This window comes from Enhydra lutris, unplaced genomic scaffold, assembly GCF_002288905.1.
Source record: "Enhydra lutris kenyoni isolate GAN:26980312 unplaced genomic scaffold, ASM228890v2 scaffoldscaffold5, whole genome shotgun sequence".
In the NCBI taxonomy this organism is placed as follows: domain Eukaryota; kingdom Metazoa; phylum Chordata; class Mammalia; order Carnivora; family Mustelidae; genus Enhydra; species Enhydra lutris.
This window is the reverse complement of record NW_019154089.1, coordinates 20,911,049-20,930,904: the sequence shown is the minus strand read 5'-3', so window position 1 is coordinate 20,930,904 and position 19,856 is coordinate 20,911,049. Positions and strand designations below refer to the sequence as shown.

The window sequence follows — 19,856 nt, the reverse complement described above, 5'->3', positions numbered from 1 at the left end:
GAATCTGGGTGAATGATATGCAAGACTTCCTTATACGGTTTTTTTTTTTTAATTTTTCTGTAAACCTGAAATTATTTCCAAAATGAAGATTTTATATATGTGTGTGTGTATGTGTATGTATTTGTGGGCAGCAGTGAAAACTCCATTTTGCCAAAGCATAATTCAGTTGCTTATCTAGAGAATTCAGTTTGAAAGTAGTCACTAACCTTTAACAATAACGTGACTTATGTTAAATGAATTGAATTTATTCAAAGTGAAATCTGATAGTCCTGCTCCCTCCCATGGGCAAAACACACACACACACACACACACACACACTTATACCCTTTGTAGCATGTACCCAGAGATGCCCCCTACCCCTCAGTCTGTAGAACACAGTAGACTCCAGTAGAATGCCCCTTAAGATATCTGTGGGTCCCAACTACTCTTGTGTACTTAAGGACACTGAGACCTGAGAGCTAGATGGGCCTCAAACTTAGTAGCTGCTTAGTAGCAAGGAGGAGAGTTCGTTCAACCAAAGAGTTCATTTACACCGCTGTTCCTTTCCGCAAAAGGTCCAGTGTCTTTAAAAATCAGGATTAGGACCCATGGCTTTTGGTTATTAATCTAAAGACCTTTCCACTATATTCTAGCTCCCCTGGTTTGCTTATTGATTTATAAGGGTTCACACAAAAGATAAATTAAGAGTTTACTCATGATTTTTGAAAAGGATCCATAGGCAGGGTTCCTTTAAATAGTAAATTTCCTCATAAAGCTTTCGAGCTTTTTTCTTTTCTTTTCTTTGTGTGTGTGGGGTGGGGAGAGTCAATTTACATGCAATTTTTCAAAGCAAATCTTCTCTTAAGGCTCCCGTTTTACCTAGCAGTTGCAGGTATTATGTTAAGACGCCCCATCTGATGGGCAAGTGAAACTTGATTCAGTTCAACAAGCATTTATAAATCACCTATGGTTTACCAGGTGCAAACTCCAGAGAACCCAAAGATGCATTTGCAGCTCTGCCTGATCTCAGGGAGTACAGTGTCTAACATGAGGGACTTAGGAAGGCAAGCAAGATCCATTAGAGGACCGAACAGCAGGTGCTAGACCCTGTGGTACAGCTAAGTGTAGATGCTATGAACACTGAGAAAAGGAGCCAATTTGTCTGATGGTAGGAGTGAAGATGGGGTGAAAAGAAAAAGAGGGCATCAGTGTGAAGGTGTGGCTGAGCAGGACCTTAATTTCAGTGCTACTCAATAAAGCAGGTTTATCAATAAAGTAAACTAGTTGATAAAGTGGCCATACCAGCTCCTGGAAAGTCCCACCAAAAATCAGTAGTGGGAATAGATCCGGACCACCAATTTTACACGTGTTCCCATAATTAAGTCTATGTCAGAAGAATTCGACTCTCTCTCTCGATTGATGGGGACACAGATACATAAACATGTATATATACACATATGCGTGTATACATACATGTAGATCACATATCCATGCAATGTTTCTTTCTTTTAGAAAATCCTTTACTCAACAAAGAAAGCCACGTGCTTTCCCTCCTAGTTTTTCCTTTTTTAAGTTAATTAAACAGGACTAACTAGCATTTATTTTGCTATTATTATGTGCTAGGCCCTGGACAAGCCCTCCTTTGTATACTCCCATTTGTTGCTCCCACCCTATAAGACATTGACTATTATCATTTCCATTTTACAAAAAAAAAAAAAAAAAGGGGGGGATCCAGAGAGGTTAAGCAAATTGCTAGAGGTCACACAGCAAGGAAGAACCAGAGACAGAATTTTAACCCAGCCCTGTCTGGCTGCAGGATGGGACTTTAGAGGATGGGATGTGAAGGAGGGGAGCCTATGAAACCCTAGGAGGAGGTGTGAATACTGAAAAGGCAGCCTGTCCTCACTGCTGGCTGCAGCTCATACCGAAGGCAATGTCCTGAAGTTGGGTCTAGTGAAAGAATGGGGATCCCACTACTATATGAACCAGACCCCTGAGGCTCCGTGTCTGAATTTCTCCAGAGCAACTGCTCTCTGGCAGCTGGCTCCCTTGCGAATCTCCTGCATCCTCATTTGGCTTGACATTATCAAAATCCGTTTAGGTTTCAGCAGTAGATTAGCGGGCTCGTGGGTGCTGATTTCCTGCTTCTTTTTCATATCCTGTCATTAACCCAGCAACCCCTGAAAGCCCAACAGACATGAAGGAAAGCCCGTCTTATTAAGTTTAAAGATGAATAATTTCTTTAAAATTCTTTTTTTATTTTAAATGAATTCTCTAACTTGTTGCCACACCGTGATAGCTGGGGTTACTTTTGGTCTCTAAATTATTCTTCACCAGGGGTCTTTTCTATTACACCCCTTCCTTACCAGGTCCTTATATTATATCCCTTCCCCCAAAAGGCCTTAATGTGGGGGGAGGGGGAAGTCTGCCAACAGCAGCATTTTAAAGTACAAATTAGTTTTCAAATTATAATAATTAGAGCTTCTGATTAATGGGTGATAACAAGTGTTTCCCCCGGACATGTCATTATTTCAGCAAAATAAACAACATTCTGTTTAGGCTGAGAGTCTTATAGATAATAATAATAATGATAGCTAATTTTTATTTAGGACTTATGTTGTACCTAAAATTATATTAAGAGCTTTGCATGGATTAGCTCATTAAATCCTCATAACAACCCTGTGAAATAAATAATAGTGTCCCAACGGTACAGTCGTGGGGACTAAGGCACAGAAAGCTGAGACACTTGGCAAGTGCCAAAGCCGGGATTTGAACCAGGGCAACCTCAGCCCAGAATCTCTGCTCTTCCATACTGTGTAGTATTCTTCCCCTTATAAAGAAGTATTCCATGTCCATTACCCACATAACATGTTTGAGGAGCAAACCATCTAGTTGCATTCTAAAGGTCTGACCCATTCAGGACTTACTCGTTTCTTCTTAACGATATTATGTGATGAAAGCTTCCACACTTCAATTAGAAGCCCGTGCCCTGGTTTTATTATTCTCGAGGTTAAGAGTTTCTTTTTAAAGTCCAAACCATTGTTTCTCCTGCTTTATTTTAAGCCCTTGTTGACTTTTTATTTGATCTGCTATTGAGCTAAATAAAAATGAATCATCCCTTCTCTTATTTAAAAAAAAAAAAAAAAAAAAAAGGAAGGAAAAAAAAAAAAAACACTTCATACCCTCAAGTCATCAAGTCATCCTGTGTTTTTTTTTTATATAATTTAGATATGGAAAACCTTCAGAGAGCCAAAATTTTCTCCTCTCCATTTTACAGATGGAGAAAGTGGCACCAAGGTCATTTATGAGTCTTGTCTTAATGCAGGGGCCAGATAGTAACAGACAAGGGCTGCAAAGTCAGACAGCTTCACTAGCCCTTCGTGCCAGCCTTCAGCAATCCCATGACCTCTCCTGACTGTCCAAACCTTTTGCACGGAATTGCAGCCAAATATAGATAAATATTTTCAGAAAAGCCCATCTGTTGCAGAGTGCAGAAGGGAGCTTGATTCTCATCCTATGCCCATCAAGCTAAAGAAGTCTTCCAACCCATGAGGCCATCAGAGTGATCGATTACAAAGGGAAAAGACCCCCAGAACTTCTTTCAAAATTTCCATCTGAACAAATCACAAATGACCATTATAAAGCTAGGCTCCACTTAGGTTCTATTCCCATTTAAGGGATCAGGAAAATAAGACCCCAAGAGATGAACTTGCTTTCTTTGGGCGACGACCAGTAACTCCCAGCTTTTCCTGAATTCTGTGTTTGCAAATAAAAGCACCCTCAGGAGTGCAGAAGGTGCTGCTTCATTGTTAATAAGAAATCCTCTTTAAAAATAGTATTTCTGGGGTGCCTGGGTGGCTCAGTGTGTTAAAGCCTCTGCCTTTGGCTCAGGTTATGATCTCAGGGCCCTGGGATGGAGCCCCGCATCGGGCTCTGTGCTCAGCAGGGAATCTGCTTTCCCCTCTCTCTCTGCCTACCTCTCTGCCTACTTGTGATCTCTCTCTGTCAAATAAATAAATAAAATCTTTTTAAAAAATAGGTATTTCTGCAACTCCTTTTTTTAGAATTCTGAAGGCATCCAATATTTTCTACATAGATGATTTCAAATGCAACAGAGATGCATTGCTGTCACCATGAAAGAAGTCTGATTTCCACATGGTACTTAGATCCCTCCCAAGGAAGGAGTTACCCCCAATATTACGTTAGTCTGAGATCCAGTCCTTATTTTCTATTGTTATTTACTTTGGGCCAATGTTTGTTCACTGTTGCTTCCTTTTTTTTTTCCTTTCGTTTATGAAAGTGTCAGTATATTGGACTTGTTTCTGGCTGGGAAGAATAATTAAAGGCTACAAAAATTAAATTTGGTGCCAAGTTAATATCATTCTCATCTCCCCTGCTGATAATTGTACACTCCAGCACTATTCGAGGTTGTTGGAAGCTTTACATGGACTTCCCAGACTCCAGCTCCTACTGTATTTGATCAGTAAAGAGCAATCACAGAAGTTTAGGAAGCATTGTGCCAGTATTTCACATGCCTCGGGTTAGGAGTTTATACTTAACGAAGAACTTGCCACGAGTTTCATCTGCATTTTTTTTTCAATGCCTGGAATGCAAATAAACAGAAATGTAAAACCAACAAATGTATACTAATGTCACTGACTTGATGTCACTTCCTGTTTTGCAGTGCCCTGGTCATTGAAAAACAGCAGCATAGACAGTGGTGAAGCAGAAGTTGGTCGACGGGTGACCCAAGAAGTACCCCCAGGCGTGTTCTGGAGATCACAGATCCACATCAGTCAACCCCAGTTCTTAAAGTTCAACATCTCCCTTGGGAAAGATGCTCTCTTTGGTGTTTACATAAGAAGGGGACTTCCACCATCTCATGCCCAGGTATGATCACGCTCGATGCAACTATGAGTTTAAAGAAATTCCTACTCCCTACCTACTAGGATGGCTATAATTTGAAAGTTGGACAATAACAAGTGTTGGCAGGAATGTGGAAAATTGAAACATTGGTCTATTGCTGGTGAGAACGTAAAACAGTGCAGCTGCTGTGGAAAAGAGTTTGACAGTTCTTCAGAAAGGCACACCTAGAATCACCATGGGACCAGCAATTCTACTTCTAGATATATATATACACAGAGAACTGAAAATGTTCTTTCTCATAAAAACATATACATGAGTGTTTGGAGCAACATTATTCCTAATAGCCAAAAAGTGGAAATAACCCAAATGTCCATGAACTGATAAATGGATAAACAAAATGTGACCTATGCATATAGTGAAATATCATTCAACTATAAAAAGGAATGAAGTGTTGTTACCTACTAAAACATGGATGAATCTTGAAAGTATGGTACTAGATGCAAAAGGCCACCTACTGTATGATTCCATTTAGCGTCCAGAATAGGCAAACCCACAGAGACAGCAAGGAGATGAGGGATTGCCAGGGAGCAGGGAGGAGGGAATTGGCACTGACTGCTGGTAGTTATGGGATTTCTTTTAAGGGTGATGTAAATGCTCAGGAATTAGACAGTCATGACGATTATACAACACAGTGAATATATTTAAAAAATTACTGAATTATAAATTGGATAATTTATGTTGTATAAATGGTATCTCAAAAAAAAAAATGGCATTCTACCTGGTGAAGTCAGCTTCGCCAGCCTGGAGATTAATCCTTGGGCATTTTCATTTCAGGTATTCTAGCTATTGGATTAATTTGTTAAAATATCAGTAGGAGAGGGGCGCCTGGGTGGCTCAGTGGGTTAAAGCCTCTGCCTTCGGCTCAGGTCAGGATCCCGGGGTCCTGGGATCGAGCCCCGCATCAGGCTCTCTGCTTGGCGGGGAGCCTGCTTCCTCCTCTCTCTCTGCCTGCCTCTCTGCCTACTTGTGATCTTTGTCTGTCAAATAAATAAATAAAAATCTTTAAAAAAATATATATCAGTAGGAGATATCCCAGTATATCTAAGAAGAGTTGTGTAACCAAAATTCAGCCATTTCTCTGTGATTTCTCCTCCTTCCTCTGCTGAGTTCCTTGGGATATCCTCGGCACTGTGAAAGTGATATTATCCCCAGTGTTGGGAATGAAGAGATTGGATTAGATTATGGATTTCTTTGTTTTTCCTCTCATCCATCCTTTAATTTGTCCTGGTAGCGATTTTATTATATACACACCATTGGGGATAAATTAACACCCACCTAGCCTGGTTTTCTTTTCCAATAAGAATTGTATATCCCGAGAAAAACCAAGTAGGGTTTTCCTGCCTCATTGGCTTTCAAATCCAGCAAGTACATAAAGAAGTACATTAGGAAAATACCCTGGTGGAAGGAAAACTTCCTTGACTACTCATTATATCCAGTCAAAGCTGACTTTAAAATGTGCTGGAAAGGTATTCATCTAGAAAATTGAATTGAAAGAATTGAAAGCTCTAAACCCATTGGCAAATGCAAAGGAGTCAGGCCACCATTTCTTTGTCTTTGGCTTGTGGCAGACATTGCTAATCGATGGCTGCACTTTTTCCTCAGTGAGCTCAGCGCACAGGTACCTCCAACAGAACCTTCATGGCAGCAGCCACTACCAACCAGTAGTTGGCTCTCAAAATGAAACTTCTTTGCAATTCCAGCTTAATGACCTGAAAGTATCGAAGAATCAATATAAAGGACTAGAGGAGGGCTGTGGGGCTCTTTGCCTTATTTTCTGTTTGTTTTGTTTTGTTTTGTTTTGTTTTGTTTTACCATACACAGCCCAGGCTATAGGGACCAATATGTGAAGTGGTAATCAATAAATCATCCATCCATCCATTCATCCATCCAGAACAATATTCATTGGTCCAGACACCAATTATTCGGAGATGAGTTAACATAGCCCCCAACCAAGCAGAACTCCTGATACAAAAATTGCATCTGCTCCTCAAAGAGATTTCGTATCCAGAGAAAGAGAGGAAGTCAGGTGAGAGGAGTCCCTGTGGTATTTCTGTGACTTCTGGCCAGGCAGCAGGGTGCTGCTCTGGGAAGTTATGCAAATTGTGATGTGGTGTCCTTGACCTTCAAGCTCCACTGATTCTACTACAGTACAATGAAGGACTTGCAGTGGTGAAATCTGCTTATTGGCCTTATTTAAGGAAATATGAACATGCCTCTGGGCACAGCTGAGAATAACTTTTCTCTCAGCCGGTTGGATGCAAGGAGCTTTGCTGGAGAAAAATGCTTTTTCCCGACACTTTTCCAAAGCACGGCTAACCCCCTTCCCTTGCATGCTCTGAACAACCAGTATCGTGGAAAAGCAAATGATCATGGCAAGTCAAGTAGGTAACTCCCTGTAACTGAGTGATAGTGGACAGCAGCAGAAACATACTCTACCCAGTTTCCCTGCTGTTCTGACATTGCAGGACTCAAACCCTCAATGACAATGTCTTTTCTTCTTTTGTGGCTACACCACACTGTCCATCTCCTGCCAGGCTAGTGATTGTTCTAGCGGTCGTCCTCTCAAAATAGCTCCACTCCAGGGACAGCCTCATCACAGTTCAAGGGAAGGGAAATGAATAGGCATGGGCTGATGTACGCTGAGGGTTTCAGTCCAGCTGCCAATTTGGGAGTTTAGCGTGCACTAGAGGGTCAAGTAAGTGAGACACTGTGCAGATGCTTAAAAATGGACAAGACAGGTACAATATAGGGGTGCTTCTTAAAAAAGAAAAAGAGAAAAAACTGACTCCCTACACATTTTCACATTCAGTCACTGTCATTACATACATTCATGTCCATTTGATGAGCTACATTTCCTCAAGGAGACGGTGCTTAGCTCCTTGCAGAGACAGGTGACTAACTCACATCTCGTACTGTTATAGAATTTCTCATTTCTATTGGCATATCCTATCAAGGAACATAAGTTCTAGGGGATAGGCTGCCTAGCCAAGGTGACTCATTTGAGCTGGAAAGAGAGAAAGAGAAAGAGATGGGGAGGGGGGGATGGTTATGAAATTCTATTGGCTGTGTTGCATGAAATAGCTATGCTTAAATTTTATTGAGTATCATGCTTTGACCAAGAGCCTACAAGTTTTAGTATCCTTGTCCAAGGATATTAAATACAGAGGAGAATCCTTTCTTACCTGCTTAAATTTCTCAAGAATCAGAGTGAGTCCCAGTAGACTTTTTGAATGTAGTTTTTTATAGCAATACAGAGGCAATGGGGCATGGGGGAGAAAGTACGGGAATTGTAGGATGGAGGCCCTGCTGCATATTAACCAGGAGACCTCAGACTTAGCCCTTAACATCTTTTAGCCTCAGTTTGTCTACCTGTGTTACCGGGCTCTCAATGCTGCTGTAATCACGCCAACACATCAGATGTAAAATGGGAAAACACTTTGTCCACTAAAGCATAATATAAAGATAGCATATGCAAGTGTTTCATGGTACTAAGAAATTCCGTGTGGCCCTAGCAAATACTGTATATAGATGAGCAATTATGTAAATATAGCTTCTTAAACTAAAATTAATTTTCTAGTGTGTTTGCCTTCTTATGGAAGAACAAATTGTATTTTCATTGTAGAAAAAAATTTCAAGACAGAGAAACCAAAGGAAGCAAAACCTGCCACAATTGTAACCCCTTTTAGTAAATGTTTACATATATTTTTGCTTTAATAAAATCTATCAGTTTGCAAGGGGGCAGGGGAGGGGGACTAAGAATCTAAGTGGCTTAAAATAACAAAACCTATTTCTCATTTACCAGGGGTGATTTTGCCCCCAGCACAGATGCTTCTAGCAATGTTCGGGAATATTTTTGCTTGTCACATGGGGACAGAATTGCTTCTAGTGACTAGTGGGTCAAGCCTAGGGACCCTTCTAAACATGCATAGGACAGCTTCCACGACAGAGAATTACCCCTCCCAGAATGTCAATAGTGCTGAAATTGGGAAACCCCACTTCACACGTTCGCATCGATTGAAGAAGATTGGCGCATTGTCAGCCTCGTTCAAGGACACAGACCTACAGGACCTTCCCTGTCAGGCAGATACTCATTCCCTGTAGCAAGGGAAGGAGAAGATGGTGAATTCTGGACCAACCCCTGAATACTTCTGCTTGGAAGTGACGCATGTCTTTTAAGCCCTTGTCCGATGGACCAAAGAAAGTCCTATCCTAACTTCAGTGGAGCAGGAAATACAATCTTATGTTGACCCTGAGATGTGGAGCACCAGATAAATCAACGAGAAGCCCTACTGACTTAATGATAAAATGTGGAGATACCTGTCCTTGTGGCTAGTATTTGTGTACACCCTTAATTCTTTCCTGAGAGTCAACCCTTGAGGACTTAGTATGAATTACCAAATTATCCCTTTGGAAGTTTCCATCACTTACGCACCCTATGTTCCTAACTACCAGCCCAGGGCATAGGTGCCCATTTTATTACCTGAATCCTTACATACACTGAGTGTTTTCCTTGTTTCTTCTTTGTCCACTTGAAAGGTAGTTATTATATTGGCTTTTAAATGCAGCATTTTGACACCCTGTATGGCATTTTTTAAGACCTAGAAAAAAACAGAACAAAGCCAACATAAGCCAATCTCAGCGACCCAGTTCGAATTCTTAGCAAGGGTGGTGTGTGAGGAAGCCTAGCGCATCTTGCCACATATTTGAAATCGGACAAACTGGATCAGATTTGCTCAACCCCCATTCTAGAAAGGAAACCGACCAGACTTGAATAATAATAATAATCTGACCTGGCTATGGTGCCGGGCATCAAAGGAGATTTCAGTGACTTGCTGCTGCAAGTCAGGGTCTTGGGGGGTTAAGGCAGTGAGCAAGCGCGCTTGACAGTTCATCACCGATTGCTACTGATATGTCAAGCCAAGTAAAATCCTTTGTGAGAACCAGTCAATAATCAGCAAATGAGGTACATGATTAACCTGAGACAACAAGATGCTCTTACCACTTGGGAGCCCTGCTGAGACTCACCTTCTCCACAGTCCTGTTTAGCAAATATTAAAAATGCCTATTTCATCACTCAGACGGATGGAGCCATGAGCCCAGTGACTTCCAGAGACAACTGAGGAGCAGAGGGTGGGCTCGCAGTCCCAGTGGGGTTTTTAGAGGGAGATGCTAGGGATTGTCTCGCAGTAAGATGAAGCAGACGTCGAAGACCCCCTGGGCTTTACATTGTGATGTGACTGTGGGATGGGAGCAAAACCAGCCACCAGACACATTAAACAATAGAGAACTGCATAAAAGACCACGAACTGCTCCAGGATCATAGGAAATCCTCACGAGTCCGGGAGGTGGAGCGTATGCGGACCAAGATAAAATGAGTTGAGCACACGTTCCTATTTGTCTTCATCAGCTGAATTCCCCTAAATGACATTTTTTAAAGCACATTTATAGATGGTGATTAGTGATGTTAGCTTATGCCCCCTCGGGCTTACCCCTTTCTGATTCAGAGCCTTCTTTGAAAATGAACTCTCACTTTTCTTTGTCCCCTTCTCTCTAGCCCAAGTACGTAAATGGCACACCGTTGCAGTCCTAGTTGGGACTGGCCAGGTCCCTGGGACACGGGGACCCTGAGTGCTCTGAGCACCTTGCTTCGCCCCCCATGCTGCCATCTCCACACCCTCATGGTGCCCACTGACCAGTCGGATGGGTTCATCCCAGACTCCCCCCCTTCTGGGGCAGCCGTATGCTTCACTCAGAGGGCATTCCAGGGTATGACTGTTGGCTTGCGTAGCGCGTCACATAGCGATTTATCTGCCTTTCGGAGGGAGGCATATTTTTACAGGCATGTTTTTCAGACCATTCCTTTCCCAAAGAATTTGAGGTATGGAGAAAGATTTTGTGAAACCAAGAGAGACTTGGTTTCTTCCGTATGGTGCTAAAAGTGCTTTTGGAAAGGTCTTCCTCAGGAGGCCCCTTGTGATTATCTGATGCATCCTAACAGGAACCAAAACCTCCACTTAGGGGAGCAGACACCCCCCTGGGCAGCCACCAAGCAGAGCTTGGAGAAATCTCCAGGGATGTTTGAGATTTTACAAGAGAGCTGGCACTGGGGGGAGGGGGGAGACAGGGGAGGCCACTGCGGTTGTTTTTCAGGAAGGGTAATGTTTGAGAACATGGAACTCAGGGAGAAAGATGGAAACTAGAAAGGCAGGGATGAATAACAGAGGACAGCCCCACGTGGCATTTTTAGACCGAATAGACTCTCAGAGGCGCTGTAATTTAGGAGTTTGCAAATTTTCTAGGCAAAGACCTTTATCTTCAAGTGAGATCTTATGTAGAATGCCATAAATAAAATGGATAAAAGCAATGATTTTATTAGCATAAATGTAGTGTATAGTTCAAATCCATATTTATTATAACATTAATCTTGGTTAATGTATGTTTACTGTATGTGTAACTGAGAGAAAAACTCTCTATATATAGCTATACAGATAGAGACACAGGGAGAGAGACTAAATTCATGATGGCGGTCACCTCGTGGAGTAGGTAAGAACAGAACTAAGAATTAGGTTCAAAAGCATTTGCTTTTATCCATAATAAAATATTAACAGTAGAGCAAACTCCCTCCCCATCCCCAGCACACACACACAGAGATTGGAAATAAATATGACAAAATGCTAGCATTTATTCATTTGAGTGGTTCAAATATGGGTATTTGTTACCATATTCTTTATACTTTTCTTAATTTTTGTAATGTCTCTCTCTTTAAGAAAAGTGCATTTGTGACAAACTTGAATCTATTTTGAGTAAAAGAAGCATTAAGAGGCTATAGACGGTGACTATAATCTTATATCACTCTCAAGATTCAATTTATTTATATACTTTATTTTGTTTGCACCGTTTTAAGAAAAATCACAATGAATATATATATATATATACATATATATATACACACACACACATACGTAGTTGCAAATCACAGCACTATTTTCTTTAATCATTTCCCTTATGTGCTCTGACCACTCTTCAATTAAATTGATCCACAAGCTTGAAAGAGGAGCGATAGGAAATAATTGTTTCAAGACTAAATCACTTCAGATACCTAACAACTATTTCCATCCCTTGCCTTAAATACAGAAATAGAGAGGTTGCACCCTAATCTTTTTTTTTTTTAAAGATTTTATTTATTTATTTGACAGACAGAGATCACAAGCAGGCAGAGAAGCAGGCAGAAAGAGAGGAGGAAGCAGGCTGCCTGCTGAGCAGAGAGCCCGATGTGGGGCTCGATCCCTGGACCCTGGGATCATGACCTGAGCCGAAGGCAGAGGCCTTAACCCACTGAGCCACCCAGGCGCCCGTTGCACCCTAATCTTAAAGTTAGCTTTGAAACTGTCTTCACTAAAACACACACGCACGCACGCACGTGCGCATGCACGAGTGCGCGCATATAGATACATATAGATACAAATATAGATACATACCTATGATATAGAGATATATAGATATACCTATACACATATATAACATGTATGAGACATCTTACATGTCCATTTGAAATTGCACTCCTGGTGTCACATTCTGGCACGAACTTGTATTTCTGCTCTACGTGACATTTGGTGGAACAGGATCCACCAGGACATTTGCTTATACAACTTCATCCGAGCAAACACACACCAAGGAAAACTGCTTGCAGATTGATAAGCTTCCTAATAAATGAGAGTTACAGAAGTTCAAGTCCATGTTCAGAGATATCAAGAAAAATTGTATTCCAGCCTCTTCACAGAAATTAATGGCTTTGAAAATGTTAATTGAAACCCCTTTCAGGTTAAGGATGTTTCATAGGGAAGCAAAAGTTGTTATAAGACAAAAATATCCATTAATCATCTGATCACTTACAAAAATGTTCTCTTCTTGGCGCTCCCTCCCCATGTAGCACTACTTATGGTCATAAGAGTCAGCATTAGCTGGGAGCTCGACATGCCAGGACTGTTTCCCGTGAATTATTTTATCCTCACAACGACCCAGTGAGGTAGGCACTAGGAGGAGCGGCTCCATTTCACACGTGAAAGAACGGACACAGCGTTCAGACCGGCAAAGCTGGTCCGTCTGGGCCGAGCAGTGAGACCCCTCTCTTTTCTCATCGCTGGTCAGCGCTCTTTTCCAGGAGCTGCCTGCGCGCAGTGCAAGGTAAACCCCACCGCTGATGGACTGCAGTTACAGCTCGTGCACAGACCGGAATTTCATTAAATCAGTGACAGTGGTGCCCAAGATCTGCCTTCAAGTGCCAGAGGAAGCCTTGGGAAACAGGGCTCCTGCTGAGGTAACGCAAAGAAATATGCAGAGGCAAGAGGTAACAACGAGGTGACGAAATCGGCCCTTCCAAGAGGGGGATTATAATAACATCAAGAGAGGTCCTAGGACATCTGACAGAGACGTCCAGTGTGTTTACAGAAGCATCCCCTTTTGACTGTTTACCAGTCGAGCTCAAGTGATGCTGCATTGTTCTCGAGTGTTCCATCGATTTGGAGACGCACATAATGCTCAGTCTTTGACATCCCCAAGACCAGGATGTGTTTTGCAATCGATGCAGCTGAGAGACGATGAAATGTTTGCCGTCGCATTTTTGTGTATGGATGAAAACTAAACGTGCATTTGAACAATTAGACTATAGTTCCTAATATAACCTGAATTTTCCTAAGTCTAAGATGAAAATAATTTGTTCTTAATTAGAGCTTCATTCTTCAAGATAAAGTCCTAACTCTGTTCCCATTTGTTAAGGGCATTCATTTTAAGTGGCCTTTTATTAAGTCCAAATATGCTTAGATTATTCATCCTATCGTAGATATCTAGTCAGTTTGGGGATTTAAATATAATTTTCAAAATATGTAAATAAACAGATAAAAATAAAGCTTAAGTAAACATTCTGCAGAATGGCGAAGCTGCTGTTCCCAACACAGACAAGCATGGGCAGAAATGTATGGACCAGTCCAGACTGCCTAGTCTTGAACTTCAACCTCTAGTACTTCAAAGCTGCGTGGTCTTGGCCAAGTCACTCAGCCTCTCTGTGCCACCATTACCTCATCTATAAAATGGAGACAGTAATACCACACATTCGTAGCACTGCTGTGAGGTTTAAATGAGGTAATCTTTATTAGGCACTGGGAACTGTGCCAGCACATAGAAATAAAAAAAAGAAAAGAAAAAAGGAATGATAGAAGCTACTGTACCATGTTTTTCAAAACATCTATAGCACAAGCCCCCAAACAAACAATACAAATTTCAATTTTTTTAAAATGATAACCTTTATTTGTTTTGTTCTCATTATAAAAACAATATATGTTGATGCTAGGAAACATCGAAAACGTTTTTAGTATGTTTTCCCAACAGTTTTCTGTTCACATGTAGCAATCGTTTTTACAAGTATAGGATTATACCGTACATGCAATTTCTACCCTGATTCTTTACATAAAGATAGGTAGGGAACATCTTTCTATGTCTGAATATTCTTCCATAAACTCATTGCAAATGCTTCATAAATAGTCCATTCTAAAGATTAAAAATTTTTGGAACCAATCTCCCTTTTTCAGCATTATAATCCTACTATAGAAAACATCTTTGCAGGTTTATGTTCATGTATTTTTTTAATAATTTCCTTATGATGAATTCTTAAGAGTGGAATTGCTAGCGCAAGGGATTTATAGTATGTCAAGCTTTTATAACAATAATAATAGGCATAAGAATAGCTGACAGTGATTGCTTACCATGAGCCCGGCCCGACTCCTAATGGCCCTCAGAGGTAGGTGCCTTTATTATCGCTGGTGTAGGGATTGGAGGGTGGAGATTCAGAGGGCCGAAGTAACTTGCCCAAGGTCACGCTGCTGCCTGGGAAGACTGAGACCGTGCCCTGAGAGAAGCTGCCTGGTGTCTGGGACTCTGTGCTTAGGAAGCCATTTTGTGACTGGATACATTCCCAGTTCTCTCCTTCTCTTCAGGGATTTGATTCATTTTCACAACCAACCCACATAAGACCCTCCTATTGATCTTGGGAGGGCACGGAGCCAAATGTGACATTTTTGATAAGCCGTTGGCTAAAGACCATTAGATGGGGATGTGCAGTAAATAAGAACTCACCTCAGCAAGGCACTGAGAAGTAAAACCTCCATTTTCCTGGCCTTGTGGGAGAGGTTTTGTGCCTCCCAGAATAGCCTTGAGGTATTCATCAATTTCACTGAACTTGACCTCTGCGCTGTGGCTCACTTGGTCTTCAGAGCAATACCTCCTACCCCTCTCCAGGGTTGGATCGAAAGACAGCATGATCAGGGCATGAGCTTGTGGGAAGACAAAGTATGAAATCAATCCATCCGTGCATTCAACAAATGTTCATTGAATGCCTATAGTGGGGATACAGAGATGAAAAGCATTGGCCCTACTTTAAGGAGATGGAGACCTGACACGTTGAGTGACAATGGCAGCATGACATAGGGAGGGCTGTGAGATGCGCAACCAGGTGCACATTCCAGAGTGTCAACTCTGGAATTGGCCTGCTCTGGGCCAATTGAATTTTATTGAATCTTGAATCTTATCTCTGCTCTGTAGTAGCTGAATGTTTATAGCCAAGTCTCTCTAGATTCAGTTTCACCATCCATGAAATGAGGACTATACATCATCAGGTTGTTGTGAGTATAAATGAGATAATGCCTAGCAAATAGTGAGCACCCTGCGGAGATCCATCAGTCAGTCAGTCTGACGGCTACAACCCTTACAGCTCACTCACAGGTACCTGAGCAACCCTCGGTGTCTGCAGGGAGAATGGTAAGGCTTCTGGCAGAAACCAGCACAGGTATGCAAACTAAGTTTTAGCTGGTCCTCCTCCAGCCCTTAAGCCAGAATGCAAAGATCAGGGTCTTCCAATGTGGCCAATTGATTCCTGTCCCCCTCTCAATCGTTCTGTAAATATGTGAGGTGGCTGGGGGTCAGGGTACCTTTCCTGGGGCACAATGCGCTCTGCATCCAGCCATGTCTAGTCCAAGCACAGCTCCCCGTGGGATGGGAGAGGGTGGGCGGCGGGCCTCCTGCTAGCACTCCTCTCTTGTATGTTTCCTGAACCAATGCTATATATCATTTACGGACTTTGTGCTTGCTCCTTGTGCGATAACTAATTAAACGTTAGCTATGACAATTATTAAAGAGTTGGATACAGGAGGTTTAAAAGCGTAAAAATAGGCCACCAGATATAACCTGTGTGGGATTTGAGAAGAGCTTCCCGGAGGAGATGCTAGACAAGCAGATAAAGGAAGAGGAAAGGGAATGGAAGATCTTCCCAAGCAAAAGACAGGGAAGATATCCCTTGTTGTGTGCGCTGTGTTGAAGCTTCCCATGATGATTGTTCTCTTTTTAGAAGCTGTGCTTTTCTTTAGCCATTGCTTGCCAACAAGGATATAGCTTTTCCTCCCTGTACTGGCTCTTACAAGACCAGGAGCGACTGAGGAGGATGACCCCTCTGGCGGTTTTGAGGCTTGGCCCTGCGTGGAGTGGTTGCATGTTTACAGCCATGTACACAGCCCAGCTAGGAATGCATGTTAAATCAAGGGAAGAAGTGGCCCCATACCACGAAGCTCAGAGTCACCCTTAAGGGAGGGAATATGTACTGAGGGAAGGTCTTGAAAATAGGAGATCAGGACTTCAGGTTTTCAATTGTTTCTCCCTGTTCTCAAAAATTTCATATGAAGGGTTTAACAGTCTCCCAGGGAGATCCTGTCTTCCAATAGAGCCATCATTCTGCCAACAGCAGGCCATAATATTGGATTCCACCAACATTAGCTGAGCACCTACTATGTGCTGTGTCTCAAGGGACTGCAGCAATGGACAAGGCAGAGCTGGTCCTGCCCTGTGGGGCTGGTGGACAGTGGCATTAAGACCCCTCCAAGAAATCCCAGGGAGTGCAAGCCACCAGAGAGCGCATTGTCCCTGCCCTGCCCTTGCCTCATTGCTCATTGTTTAGGGATTTTTCCCTTGGCAACCTACTCTGGAAGAGCTACATGGGAGGCCTGCTGAGATGCTCACCATATCCCTTTAGTAGTGGTAATCAATCCATTTATATTCATTTTCATCCTCTCCACCCCACCCCCCCATGTCAACCCCACCCCACCTCCCCCACCCTCCCCACCCCCGGCACAATACCGGAGACATTCAAAACATCCTCATTTGAAACCTGAAAACGACCATTTTAGGCTTGATACATGGGGGGAAAGGAGAATTGGCAGAACACTTAATCTGCTTATCTTCAGCCAGCAAACCACCAAACCACTGCCAAGCCAAGAGGGCCCTCGTGGGAACCAGGCATGGTGAACACACCAAGAGAAGTTCTCTTCTTATTACAAAGAAAGCTCTAGTCTCCACTTTTATAACTGTCAGAGCACTCATTCTCTGCTCTTCCACCAGCCTCCTCTCACGCTAAAAGGAAAATCTGAAGTTGTTCTGAAATGTGCGCCCTGGGAGGGCAAAGACTGTAGGGTTGCCTGCTGGCAACACAGCAGTGCTTGTCCATCGTAGGTGCTCGGTACATGTCTGATGGCAATTCAGTCACCAAACCTCTGCCCGCTGGCCGACCAGCCATCTCCCCCTCACTCCCTCCACTCCACTGCTCTGGCCCTCCTGCTCTCCCCTCAGTCATCCCAGTCACCGTCTCAGAGCATTTGCATTGGCCATTCTCTTCTTCTGGAATGTTTCTCTGCCAGGTGATCCTATGGCTCCTTCCTTGCTTTTGCCAGGCCTCTGCCCACACACCACGCCCTCAGTCCTTTCCCAACAAGGGAGTTCAAAACTGGACACTCCTTGATACCTTATCACAGACCCTGCTTTCTTGATCTTACATCAGTTTAGGTGTAATTTACAAGCCACCCAAGATACACATTTTAAGTGTACAGTTTGATTCTCACAATGTGAAAACCTTATCTGTGTGAGTAAGCCCTACCAGAGTCGTGATCTAGAACACTACCACCGCTCAGAAGCCCCCTGTGCCCCATGCCTACCTCCTCTGAGCCCACCACTGATCTGCTTTCTTTCTGTAGAGATGAAATTTGTCTTCCCTAGAGTTTCACGAACAGGGAACCCTATGCTCTTTGGTTTTTGGCCTCTCACTCAGCCTAATATCTGTGAGATTCACCCACGTTGTGATATCAGTGGCTCATTCCTTTTGTTGCTGAGATTTCCAATTGTATGGATAGACTGTAATTTGTCCATTACTTGTTGATAGGCATTTGGGTTGCCTTTGATTTGCTTTCTGTTTTGTTCAAAGCTCTCATCACTCCCTGACATTCTTTTCCCCCATGGCAATGTCATCCCCTGGAGAGCTGGAACCTTGTCCACAGGACTCACTGCTGGAGCCCCAGTGTCCAGAGCAGGGCCAGGCACATAGTCAGTGCTCAGTGTCTATTGAATGCACAGGTATTTTTGCATTCATTTCCCTTTGTAACATAAGGCCTGGGCAAGGCACAAGTTTGTGAGCTATGCTTCAGATCTCTTCTGTGAACCCCAATCTAGAGATGTTTAGGTCTTCCAGGTGAAACCAGATATTAGCCTAGCCATGCCTGGCTAAGTGTGTCTGCACCCTGTGAGCCTGCCTATGACTCTGAATTCCTGTGGCTTATTCCTCACTTGCCTGCCCTGTGACATCCAAGAATGGTGCTCACTGTCCTCGCTAGTTTCCCTAAGAAATTTGGCCACAATTCATTTTCTTCTTTCCTTGGATTTGGGAGTGTAAGGAGGGAGTCACAGGAAGAGGCTGCCTTGTGGCCTGGGGAGTCCCCAACACCTTATTGTTCTACCCTTCATTCCCTATCCTCCCTCTAGCTCCATTTCTCATACCCAGCCAAATTCTTCCTTTGTCTCTTGAGGATATTGTCGCCCACACCTATGTTCCTTGGTTTCTTAATTTCTACACTGAACAGTTTGTTAAAGGGCTGTTTCCCCCAAAGAGATTAGTAAAATTGTTCCATCTCGTTACACATGGGCAGGTACCTCGTAACCCATAGACACCCTAATTTTTGTCTTAGCACAGCAACTTCATGAGACGAAACAGATGCTGTGGGCCAAAGACATGGGATTCAAATAATGAAACAAGTTGTTTATGCCAAAAATGTTTCTGTTTACACCCCTACTTCTTCTGCTAGAGGCTCTGCAGTCTTCTTTGGGAGCCCCATTGTGTCATCAAAGGTCTTTCTGCCCTTGACCCATAGTACACTTTCTTCATCCCAGGGAACAGGAGAATAACGCCTTGCGCTCCCTCCAGACAAGCGAGGCTGGCCAACGCCGGGTACCGGCCGCCTCCTTGCCACACTGGGCAGCCTGTAACGCAGTGGGGTAACGGAATGCTCTCTGAAGCTGGCTCCCTGCGTGTAGATCTCAGCTCCACCACTTACCAACCCAGAGCCAGTTAAGTAACCTCCCCGTGCCTCAGTTTCCGCATATGCAAATTGGGGCAAGAAGTCCTACTCAGTAGGACTGTTGGAAGCACTCAATAAGGTAGTACATGTGAATCTCCTAGAACAGTGCCTGGCCTCATTGAATGTACCCTCGTGATGTCATCTGAATAGTTAGCAAACAAAAATACTGCAAAACGGCAGTGTTGACTAAAATTTCCTAAAATCTTTCCTGCGGAGTTTACATCTTCTCAGGGGTCCTGTCACCAAAACCCCACCATGTGGTATAGACTTTACTCTAGTACCATTTCCCTTGAGCTGAAATGTTTTCATTCTGTCAGTCAAGACCTCTACTGAGCCCCAGCCGTATACCAAGCACTGGGGATCTGTGTTGAGTAAAACAGACAAGTCTCCCACTCTGCAGAGGCTTGTCTCCAAGAAGAAAGGGATGGACTACTAATCAAAAGACAACAAATTGTGGTGTTTTTAAAGAGGGATGTGTCTTTGCTGAGGAGAGAGACAAGTAGTGGTTGA

The 19,856-nt window shown here is 43.0% G+C and overlaps 1 protein-coding gene across 2 annotated transcripts in view; it reads left to right on the top strand.

Moving 5' to 3' along the window:
* LOC111140927 (teneurin transmembrane protein 2) overlaps positions 1-19,856 on the top strand; it is a 934,316-nt gene that overhangs the window by 727,809 nt on the left and 186,651 nt on the right. The window contains exons 7-9 of one of the 2 annotated variants that reach the window (XM_022493193.1): positions 3,316-3,330; positions 3,508-3,532; positions 4,686-4,869. In XM_022493193.1, coding sequence (XP_022348901.1) covers positions 3,316-3,330; positions 3,508-3,532; positions 4,686-4,869 — 224 coding nt within the window. Of the gene's footprint in view, positions 1-3,315; positions 3,331-3,507; positions 3,533-4,663; positions 4,870-19,856 lie in introns of both variants that reach the window. The other variant, XM_022493194.1, reaches the window with a different exon arrangement.